Source organism: Camelus bactrianus, chromosome 3 (assembly GCF_048773025.1).
Source record: "Camelus bactrianus isolate YW-2024 breed Bactrian camel chromosome 3, ASM4877302v1, whole genome shotgun sequence".
Lineage (NCBI taxonomy): Eukaryota > Metazoa > Chordata > Mammalia > Artiodactyla > Camelidae > Camelus > Camelus bactrianus.
Genome location: NC_133541.1, coordinates 116,639,873 through 116,652,331, shown reverse-complemented (window position 1 = coordinate 116,652,331; position 12,459 = coordinate 116,639,873). Strand labels below are relative to the sequence as shown.

The window sequence follows — 12,459 nt, the reverse complement described above, 5'->3', positions numbered from 1 at the left end:
CATCGTTGGATACAATTGTAGAATTTCCATTCCAGTTGCTGTCTACAATGTTCATGTATTTGAATATATCAAAAGCTATACATTCTGTAGTACAAATGTGATGTGCTGATACTGAAGCACTACATTTATTCAGTGTCTTAGTTCTCTATTGCTGCAGGAACAGATTCCTGCAAACAGAGTAGCTCAGAAAGCACAGATTTCACAGTTTTATAGGGCAGACTAACTGAGCTCAAAGGATGGTGTCAGTTAGGGTATGCTCCTTTCCGGAGGCTCTCGGAGATAATGTGTTTTCTTGCCTTTTCCACCTTCTAGAGGCCTCCCATCTTCCTTGGATCATAACCCCCTTGTTCCATCTTCAAAAGCCAACATTAGCCAGTCTAGTTCATCTCACACGGCCATCTCTGGTTTTCTGACTACTGCTGAGAAAGGCTTTCTGTTCTTAAGGATTTATGTGATTACCTTGGGCCCACCTAAGTAATCCTTCCATCTCAAGGTCCGTAATCTTTATCACATCTGCAATGCCCCTTTTACTATATAAATTAGCATATTCATAAATTCTGGAGATTAACTTGTGGCCATTTTGAGTGATTTTTATTTCCCCTACCACATAAAGAATTCCAAATGTTCTCCTTTCTAGGAAGACCACCTTTCACATGCAAATCCCCAATAATCTCAACAGATACATCATTAAATTTCACTTGGTGTTGAAGCGAAGAGACACTCAAGTATAAAATGAGACATGCATGTAAGGAGAAATGAAGGAATATCTTGCATTGTACGGTGTTATTTTATATGCTGTGGGACCAGCATTTATATGATACATATCAATTGCTTGAAAACGATCCAGTCATACAAATCATTTTTCCAAGAAATTCAAACATAATTATTGTCATAGCAATGCTTTTTCTCCGTATATTGCTCAAGTTTATTATGAAATGCACTCAGTTACAATAAAATATGGTTAAAACTAGTATAGATTTATCATAATCTAATGCCATTAGAATGAATTACAAACAGACTCATTAAAATGTAGACATATTTTTGTAAGCTTAGATTACTGATGATTAAACTGAGTCCATTCATTCACTTTCAATCAATTTTAATTTTAATGATGAGTAAGATATGATTTTTTTTCCATTAGAAACTTGGTACTTCCAGGCTGACAAATATCTTTAACAATCTCTATGCATCCACAATATATCCAACATGGAAAGTACAAACAAGATGTTAAATTTTTAAAGGTGTGGCTAATAAAAAAAAATGGATGGGAATTGGAAAAGATGTCTGTATTGTCTATTCTTCCATTTATTAAATATGTATTTACTGAATGTCTGCTCCAGGTCACACAATAAGCTATTCACTGAAGATATAAACTTGCTTCAAGGATACAATTTAGTCAAGGAAAGAGACATGTATCAAAGACTTAACAGAAATAAATGTCAAGTTACAACTAAAATAAGCACTGTGATGGAGAGGCAAATAATGCACAGGAAGCATGTAATAGGAGAGACTGAGTTAGTCTGAAGTAATCTTAGGCAAAACAGGTCTCAAGGACAAATGTACTGAAGTTGGAAAATTGATGACTAGATCAGGAGTAAAGAAACAAAAAAGATCATAGTGGGTTGTACTTCCATTAAGTTATAAAGTCTAAAACTCACTGTTTGCAAACTCAGTTTGTGTGTGTGTGTGTGTAGTTTTTTTTACTTCCTTAGACATACCTAAGTCATTACATAATGTGATAGACATTTCCTGTCTCTAGTTTCTCTTCATGGCAACAGTTGATCAAAGCCTCATCTTCCACTGTGGGCTTTGAGCCTCTCAGGATCTTGTCCAGCCACTTCGCCTTTCTGCCTCTCAAGTCCTTCCCTTATCTGTTTCTCGTTGTCTTTCAGGACAAAACGCACTGTGGTTTCCAATCCCAGATCAGTCGCGCACCTTCTCTGAGCCTTTACTGCCCTTTGCCTTTGTCTGTCTGCTTTTATCTTCCTGTCAGCTTTCAGTCTGGTTCTCCTCCTTCTTTCCCAGATTCATTGCTCCTTATCCTTTGAAGCACAGCTTAAGGATTTCCTTTAAAACATGTATATTGTCTCCCTACGCCTGCCATCATTCTAAGCTTTGTGTGTGTGTGTTTGGACCCTTCACTCCATGCACCCAGAAGCTTGTTTTAATCCTACTGTAAGCATATGTATCTGTATACAGCGAAGTCACATTTTAGTATATGTGTCTCTTCTCACTACGCTGCAAGGACACAAGCTGTGCCAGAAAATGCCATATAGTAAGTTTGAAAAAGAAAAGAGGAAGACAAATGAACAACAGACTGTTGTTTGGTTTTGGTTTTTGTCTTGTTGGTGAGGTGAAATTCACATAACGTAGAATTTACCATTAGAATTTGCACAACTCAGTGGCATTTTGTATACACACAATGTCCTGCAGCCTTCATTTCACCTCTATCTAGTTCCCTTAATTTGAGATTGAATTATACGTATCAGCCCACATGGCATTTCAGATATCACCTTCGTGAAGGGTGACCATGCAGTTGGTTTGCCTGGGAGAGTCCAAGCTGATGTCTGATGTCCCAGCATCCTGCCCAGTTTATTATTTGTCACAGAAAAATAGGAGGTACCATTGGGATGACAAATGCAAGGGCAACGTGTATCTGTCCAGTCCCAAGAAGCACCTAGCTGGCTTTGCCATCCACTTGATCGGGACAGGCAGTGTGCTTATAAGTGGCACTTTGATAAGTACAACCAAATTGTTTGGTTCGTATAGAACCAAACTGTATACACAATATTATAGTCAGAGTATGCAACAGATGTCTCAGATAATTATGTCAGTGAACAAAAAGATCGCGATGTATGTGAGGTTACTCCTTCTAACTTAGTTGACAAACTCTGGTCATTCTCAGTTTCTTTAGGGCCATCTTCATATCCTTATTTCTCAGACTGTAGATGAGAGGGTTCATGGTGGGTGGCACCACAGTATAGAATACTGAAATCAGCAAGTCCGAAAGTGATGGAGATTTGGGTAAGGGGTGTAAATAGGCAAAAAACCCAGAAGAGAGAAACAGAGTCACAACGATGAGGTGAGGCAAGCAGGTGGAGAAAACTCTGGCCCTGCCTTCTCTGGAGGGCATCCTCAGCACAGTGGAGAAGATGTAAATGTAAGAAATATCAATAAACACGAAACAGCCAAAATCGAACACTAGGCTGAGTCCGATGACTACGAATTCCCCAGTGTTGGGTGAACAGGCAAGAGAGAGCAGTTGCGGGACATCACAGAAGAACTGATGGACTTCAGGAGACCCACACGTGGGTGTGGAGAAGGTCGAAGCCGTATGCAGGATTGCATTGAGACCTCCGCTGAGCCACGAAGAGGCAGCCATCCGCACACAGGATCCACGGCTCATGATGCTGTCATATCTGAGTGGGTGGCAGATGGCAACATAGCGGTCATAGGACATGACTGTGAGGAGCGCTACTTCTGTAGTAGCTAAGGAGAAAAAGAAGAACACCTGCGAGACACATCCAAGGAATGAAATGGTGTTGTAATTCATCAGAGAGTTTGTGATGGATTTGGGGACAGTGATGGAAATGAGGCCAAGATCCAGAAAGGACAAATTCTTCAGGAAGAAGTACATAGGGGTGTGAAGGCAATGGTCCTTGGTGGTGACTAAGATGATGAGAAGATTCCCAAGTAGGGCTGCCAGGTAAATTAGCAGAAAGAGCATGGCGTGTAAAATCTGGATCTCCCGAATGTCAGTAAACCCCATAAGAAAGAATGTGCTCCCAGAGGTCAAGTTGTCCATTTCTTTTGACATTTAATCACTTATTCTTAAAAAAATAGGGGGAAAAAAGTAGGCAAGTTGAGACTCAGCCTGAGGTTTGCTGTTCTATTTTAATTTCCCTTCCTCCCGCTGACACGCAAATCTGTTAGAAAATTTGAGACAACATGAGATTAACACAAGAAGTTTCCGGTGAGGTCCCTAACTACAGTGACCACACTGCCATATGACTGAAGGGGGGTGCCAGTCCAGTGCAAATCACATACCTTGTAATTTTACCCAGATTAACGTCTATACTCTGTAACTCAGTGAAAGGAAATTTTACAAACTATACGTACATACACTACAATATGGAGGAAGAAAAGCCATGGACTTCAAGCAATCTGTCCCACATACAAATTTCAGCTTAGCCATTTTCATTTGCCTTTTAATGAATAAATTTTCTGAGTACCAGTTCATTCAGTTTCCAGAGAGAACTTTCTCATCTGATCATTATTCTGATTCAGCTGAACAATGTATATAAAAATGACTAATTTTTTTTACAAGAAGACCTTTGCAGAAAAATACCATATGAGATCACTCATATGTGGAATCTAAAAAAAAAAAAAAAAAAAAAAAAAAAAACAAGAACATAAATACAAAACAGAAACAGACTCATAGACATAGAATACAAACTTGTGGTTGCCAAGGGGGGTGGGAGTGGGAAGGGACAGACTGGGATTTCAAAATGTGTAGATACTGACAGGCATATGTAGAATAGATAAACAAGATTATACTGTATAGCACAGGGAAATATATACAAGATCTTGTGGTAGCTCACCGTGAAAAAGAACGCGACAATGAATATATGTATGTTCATGTACAACTGAAAAATTGTGCTCTACACTGGAATTTGATGCAACATTGTAAAATGACTATAACTCAATAAAAAAAAGTTTTTAAAAAATAATAAACATCATTTTCTCTACTTATTCAATCTTCCTTCCTTTGGACAGAGTTACGAAAAACTGAAAAACTTTGAAATGAGAAAACGCTATGAGTGTGTGTATGTTTGTAGTTGTTTCCCCAAATTATTTTTACTTTTGTTCTCATCCATCTTTAAGTTTACAGTGGAGGCTTCAGAAGTCAAAATAAGTTCTCAGCAACAATCCCCACTTTCCTCCGGAGATCCAGTTATTTACCTCAAACTTCACTTACTCTGCCTTTATGTTTTAATTACTCGACAAGTAAGAAGATAATATTTCTCTACTATACAATTATAATCAACATATAAGATGATATTTATTGAACCAAATGAGGGGAGGCACTAAATGCTTCAGGAGTTCTAAAGGAATTGCTGTGGATTGGATGGAGAAATGTGAGGAAGGAAATAGCCCTCGGAATATTGGTACTACTGAGGAAGGGCTAACAAAATTATATGGCTTCAAATACAGCGAACGGTGTGAAAAAAGCAGGATGCTGGCAGCTTAAGGAATACGTGTAATTAGAATCCTTTGCAGCAAAGCTGTGTGGATGTGATGTGAAGCAGGAGGGTGAGGAATCGCGGGACACGAACTGAGCGGTTCAGCTTTCATCGTGTCCGTGCTGACCACAAAGGGCACTTCAGGGCTCGAAGAGGATGATATACTAAACATGGCATTTCCAAGAACTTAACAGTTCTTCATGCTCAGTAACCTTGGAAAGGAAGATTTCTTGGAGGAAGCAATAAAAGGAAGCAGAGGATTTTAATAGTACATCTATGATTTATTAAAGGAAGGTCCGGAATGAAATAGATATGAAACAAAAAGAGAAAACCCCAAATAACTTAAACATGGGAAGGAAGATGTGTAGAGGTTTTGACTGTGTTACTGAATGGATGAAAGGTTAGAATGTAAAATTCCAGACGCAGAGGTGTGGTTATGAATGGGTCCGTCCTTGGTACAAAACTAGACAAAAGGTAGAATGTTCTTGTCTGTGACTGCCTCACTCTCTGCCTCTTTCCCTCTGTGGCTCTTCCGGTCTTTGTTCTGAACTCCAGGGATATAGGACACTCTCCTGCTCATCAAAGACTTGGCAGAAAAGGTCTGTAAGAGAGCGCTCTTACTTCAAGGAGGATGAACGACATGCTTTATATCTCAGCATAAAATGATTATGCACATTTGTATTGATTAGGAAAGAAAATGTAAAAATCATCACTGGTATTATTGAAATGTTAGAAGGGTTTTGTAGGGGTGAAAAAAAAAGCCATTTTTGTCTCTTGAAACACCAGCAGACTTCCCACAGGCTGACTTACCCTGGCTCCCATGCTTAGCGTTAGATGCAACTGCGCTCTCTTCCTTTCCTTAAGACTTGCCACCAACAGCAAGGCTCCAGGTTCCACACACATGGAAATGGTCATTTAATCATCGTTGACCAAGCCAGCATATTAAGAAAGATTTTTTTTTTTTTGGCGGGGGGAGGTATATTTAGGTTTTTTATTTGTTTATTTTTAGAGAAGGTACTGGGGTAGGAAAGATTTGGTTTTTTTAGTGATTCAGATAAGTCAGCTAAAGCAGATTTCTGTCAGAATGAAATTAAAGTTTCTTAGGTTTTGATAAGGTGTTTAAAATATTTCTAGGGCCATCAATAATTTTAATGTTAACCGCTCACCTTTTTGATTTAAATTGCTCAGAAATCAATTCCATGTACCCATGAAGGAGGATTTATTCAGCATTGCCCTCTCCTACTCTTTTCCTTCCATGTGTATCAGGTTAAGGTCTGATTTTCTTCAGAATAAGGGGGCTTGAGAAGGCGTGCATTTTGGCAGGCAAGCTCACGGCAAGAATGGTTCGCAGTTTGTGAAATGGACTGTTGGGAATGTGGGATCTTGAGCAGTTAGCTGCCCCAGCCATGTTTTAAGAAGTTTCCGTGCGTTATTTAATATGACTTACATCTGTGCTCAAAGAAACCCATTATATACCCATTATATGGAGGTATCAGACCTGGGGTGAGCTTGAGAAACGAATGCCATGTCACACAGGATAGAGGCAGGATGTGAACACAGATGGTCCCATTGCAAAGGTTTATACAGTGGAATGGTTTATGGTACATTAACATTCAGACTTACTTTATCCCAGGTTGTCATCATTAAGCACTTCTGCAGAGGTGATTACTTTAATCCTCTTCATCAGCATGGTGCTTCTCTTTACAAAAACAGACTTCATATCCCATTGCTTCCCTATTCCTCTAGAGGATGGGATACATCATAGTTTAGGGGCTGGCAGAGGTTTGGTTTAGTGGGGTCTTTTTTTTCATGGGCTTCCAGAGCATTATACTAACTAATTGTTCATTACACTCTTACCCTGTCTACTTCACTTACATTATCTCTTCTGAGCTTCAAAACACGTTATTGTACACACTTTAAAAATAAGAAAATAAATACTTACAGAAGTGTAGATATAAAACAAGGGTTGCCAAATGAAGTGGGAGGTGGGAACAGGTTCAGAGCAAGGATGGCATGAACTTCACTGGATTTTTTTCAGCTGCGGAACATGACCTTATACAAAAATTTCCCAGACACAGTGCAATAGGAACCATGAGTTCCTGCCCTTGCTTTACTTTTTGAAGTGATGCTCCTTCAGTTGGGTAAGTAAATACCGTGGGAATAGAACCACATTAAAAAAAAAAAAAAAAAAGTAGTGTTCTTGGAAAGAATAGGATTTCTATAAGGAATTATCTCATTTATCGCTAGAGCTGTGACAAAATCTCAAAAGGCACAGATTATTCCCACTTTTTATCTGAGGTCATCTTTTTTTTTTAATTATGATAAGAAAAAACAAAATGCTTAATTATTTTAATGAGATATTTAATTGTCAGTCACACTTGGCAAGCTTTAAAAGGTGTATGAGCCATTTGTCCTGATTTTTGTGTGAGATGTCTTTTTATAACTTTTCCCTGTTTTTATTGATCTTTATTGCTTTCTTTAAGCTTTCTATGTATTAGGAAATTTAGAACTTATCAGTCTCATGCTTCTCCGATATAAGAACAATTTTCTTCTTTTTGGTTTGTTCTCATTATCTGGTAACGATATTTGGCCCATGAGGTTGTATTTAAACTAGTCAAGTTCTATTTCTTCATGGCTTCTGTCTTTAGGGTCTTGTTTTGACAGGATTTTCTCTTTCTCCTTATTTTTGGGGTCATAGTATTAAAAAAAAGACCAAAATGTAGCTTTCTAACTTTTTTCAAGCCTCCATCCTTTATCCCCCTTCATTCACAAGTATTAATTTTTTTCATAGCCTCACTTTACAATTCTTAGCTCATTTTCCAAGCAAGTTCTCAAATAACTTATTAATCTTTTGCTGTATGATTTCTTCCATTATATTCCACAGTTATTAACTGCACAATTATATATAGATTACAACTACTTTACTAATGTAGGTATTCTAACAGCTGATTAATAAATCATTGTTATAATATGTTATTTGTAGTTTTTCAGACATGCAATAATCTTCTGAGAATAAATATATTTAAAGCATTTCTTCCAACTTCAAAGTTTATATTTATTTTACATATTTACTTATATTGGAAAAAACAAAGTATATCTACAAGCAAATACACTTTTCCTATGTCTGACATTTTTGGAAATATGTAGCACACTTTATACACACTGTTGGAATAAACCATAGCTAAATTATTATTAGGTTTTACTAAAAGTTACTGCTTAGGTTTATGATGACATAATTTTTAAAATTTAATTAATCGTGAAATATATTAGCAGATTTCTTGACTGAAACCAATTTGACTCCTGGAATAAGCCAATTTGTGTGCTGTAGTTTTTATCTGCCTTTGGATAACAGTTAATATTGCTTTAGCTGTGTGTGTAACATTGGTATTCAGAAATATACTGTATACTTATATATTTTTCTGAGTATACATTTTATAAGTTTTTTTAAGTACAGAATACAAAAAGTTATAATTAGCCCCATACTCATACAATCATGTCAAATCAATCAAGAATATGTTTTTAAAAAGTAAAAGAAGCTACCAATACAGAAAATTTTACAATCAAAATCTTCTTTTAAATTTTTTTAATTTGTCTCAATTTAATTTTTATTTCTCTTGGTTTTGTTCTTCTGTTATTGATTATACTCTGTTTTCAAATCTTTTTTCTTCTTTTAATTTTTTTTAGTTTTATATCCATATCCATGATAGATAGATAGATAGATAGATAGATAGATAGATAGATAGATAGATAGATAGATAGATAAAGTAAACAAACTCCTTCAGGACCACAGTATATAACTGATACTCCATAATCCACAGTGCCAGAGAGACATAAGTAAAATGAAGAAGCAGAGGAACCACTCCCAACTAAAAGAACAAGAGAAATCCCCTGAAATAATGATCAATGAAATAGACTTTGATAGTCTACTAGATCATGATTCCAAAAAAGGAGTGATCAAAGTACTGAAGGAATTAAAAGAGATTGTGAATAAAGACAGATAATACATCAAAAAGGAAATTAAAACTATAAAGAGGTGCCAATTAAAATTGGAAAACTCATTTGCTGAGATAAGAGCTCAGCTAAAAGCTGTAAAAAAAAACAGGCTAGATAATTCAGAGGGAGAAATAAGTGACTTAGAAAACAGCACAACAGAAGTCACCCAATCAGAACAGCTGAGAGAAAACCAAATAAAAACCAATGAAAACAATAGAAGAGACCTATGGGATAATATAAAGCATGCCAATCTACGCATAATAGGGGTTCCAGAAGGGGAGGAAAGAACGAAGGGGATTGAAAAGGTATTTGAAGAAATCATGACTGAAAACTTCCCAAACCCAAAGAAGGAATCAGATATCCAAGTACAGGAGGCACAGAGGGTTCCAAACAAAAAGAACCCAAACAGACGCACACCAAGACATACTATAATCAGGATGGCCAAGGTTAAGGATAAAGAAATGATTCTAAAGGCAACAAGAGAAAAACAAAGAGTTAGTTACAAAGGCTTTCAGCTGATTTCTCTCTGCAAACACTGCAGGCCAGAAGGGAGTGGCAAGATATATTCGAAGTCCTAAATGACTAGGATACTCTATCCACCAAGGTTATCCTTTAGAATAGAAGGAGAGATAAAGAATTTCACAGACAGGCAAAATTAAAAGAATTCAGCAATACTAAACCTATCCTAAAAGAAATATTGAAAGGTCTACTCTGAATAGAAAAGAACCAGGAAGCTGTAGAAATGAGAAAACCATAATTGGAAATATGATAACTACAAGGAGTTGCAAGAGAATAAACATGAAGATTTTTTTCTAAGTGACATTAAAATCATAAAATGTGCAAGAGGGGATCAAGAAAGTATAGTTTTTTTCTACCTTCTTTTTTCTTTTTTTTCCCTTTGTTCTTCTTAGAACATGTTTGAGCCTACATGACTACCAGTCTAAAGCAATAGATACAATGGGTTAACATGTTTGAAAAACAGGGTAATCACAAATCAGAAGCATACAGTAGAGTCACAAAAACCAAAAAGAAATCAAAATAATACAAAAGAAAATTATCAAACCACAAAAAGAGAAAGAAAGAAACAAAGAAGAAATACCAAATCAACTGGAATACTAAGTTCAAAATAACAATAAACATACATTTATCAGCAATTACTATAAATGACAATTGACTAAATGCTCCAATCAAAGACACAGAGTGACAAACTGGATAGTAAAACAAAAGCCTACAATATGCTGCCTACGAGAGACACACATTAAAGTGAAGGACAGAGATAGATTGAAAGTGAGAGGACGGAAAAATATATTTCACACAAATGGAAATGTCAAGAAAGTGGGAATACCAATACTCATATCAGACAAAATAGACTTTAAAATAAAGGCCATAAATAAAGGTAAAGAAAGACACTATATAATGATCAAAGAAGCAATACAAGAACAAACAAAACCGTAAGTCAGCAGAAGGAAAGAAATAATAAAGATCAGGGAGGAAATAAATAAAATAGAGATTTAAGAATAGAAAAAAATCAATCAAACCAAGAGCTGGTTTTTTGAAAGCGTAAACAAAATTAATAAACCTCTGGCAAGGCTCACCAAGAAGAAAAGAGAGAGGACATAAATAAAGAAAATAAGAAATGAAAATGGAGAAATTACAACCAACATCACAGAGGTCCAAAAAAATCATAAGAAAATACTATGAACAATATATATATGGCAATAACTTGGACAACTTAGAAGAAATGGACAAGTTTCTAGAAACACAGAGTCCACCAAAACTGAATTAATAAGAAATAGATCATTTGACTAGAGCAATCACTAGAAGTGAAATAGAATAAGCTATAAAAAAACTCCCTTCAAACAAAAGTCCAGGACCGGAGGGCTTCACTGGGGAATTCTACCAAACATACCAAGAAGAGCTCATACTGATCCTTCTCAAACTCTTCCAAAAGACTGAATTTTAGGAGTACTCTCAAACTCATTCTATGAAGCCCACCACCACCCTGATACCAAAGCCAGACAAAGACACCACCAAAAAAGAAAATTACAGGCCAATATCACTGATGAACATAGATACAAAAGTCCTCAACAAAACATTAGCAAACAGAATCCAACAACACATAAAAAAAGTCATACACCATGATCAAGTTGGATTCATCCCAGGGAAACAAGGATGGTTCAACAAATGCAAATGAATCAATGTGGAACACCACATCAACAAAAGAAAGGACAAAAACCACATGATCATCTCAATAGAAGCAGAAAAAGCATTTGATAAAATTCAACACCCATTTATGATAAAAACTCTTACCAAAGTGGGTATAGAGGGAACGTATCTCAACATAGTAAAAACTATTTATGACAAACCCACAGCCAGCATAATATGCAACAGTGAAAAGTTAAAGCCCTTCCCACTAAAATCTGGAATAAGACACGGATGCCCACTCTCACCACTTCTATTCAACATAGTCTTGAAAGTCCTAGCCACAGCAATCAGGCAAGAAAAAGAAATAAAAGGGATCCAAATCAGAAGAGAAGTGGTAAAATTGTCACTATATGCAGATGACATGATAGCATGTAGAGAAAACCCTAAAAGCTTCACACAAAAACTACAAGAGCTGGTACAACAATTCAGCAAGGCAACAGGATACAATATTAACATACAGAAGTCAGGAGCATTTCTTTATGCTAAAAGTGAAATATCAGAAAAAGAAAGTAAGGAAACAATCCCTTTTAAAATCACATCCAAAAAATAAAATATTTAGGGATAAATCTGACCAAAGAGGTGAAAGATTTGAAATTGAAATGAAGGAGGGTTTTATAGGCACAAAGCAAGGCTCCATGTAAACAGTCAGTATCATATCTAGACTATAAACAGGACCCCAAAGTTCTTTTCCTCGGAAGCATAAAGTTAGCATACATGAGGAATTTTGTGTCCAGAAACTTCTTATCTGAAGCTCTGGATCTTTATTGGAAAGTGAGATTGTCAAAGTGAATTAAGTACTCCCAGAAAGGTGACATCGTTCATTCTTACCTATATAATTTAATATAGGGAAATCTTTGAAAACTTCATAAAGAGGAACCTTTCTCAGTCAGCAAGAAAACACTAATCATTCAAAGAAGGAGGATGTTATGATACTCGTATAAATACAACTTGTCCATGGGCAAAATTATTTTCACGTGTATTTACAGCTGTCTTTTTCTTTTCCTGTCTTAGTGTGATG

General features: G+C 36.3%; 1 protein-coding gene across 1 annotated transcript; it reads right to left on the bottom strand.

Moving 5' to 3' along the window:
* Window positions 1–2,649: 2,649 nt before the first annotated feature.
* Window positions 2,650–3,805, bottom strand: LOC105068150 (olfactory receptor 14A16-like). Its single transcript, XM_010953936.2, has one exon. It carries the CDS (start codon window positions 3,803–3,805, stop codon window positions 2,873–2,875), a length of 933 nt encoding a protein of 310 aa, XP_010952238.1. The 3' UTR covers window positions 2,650–2,872.
* Window positions 3,806–12,459: the final 8,654 nt, after the last annotated feature.

Excerpts from the sequence above, each read along its gene's own strand:
- LOC105068150 (XM_010953936.2), bottom strand. The coding sequence starts at position 3,805 with ATGGACAACTTGACCTCTGGGAGCACATTCTTTCTTATGGGGTTTACT.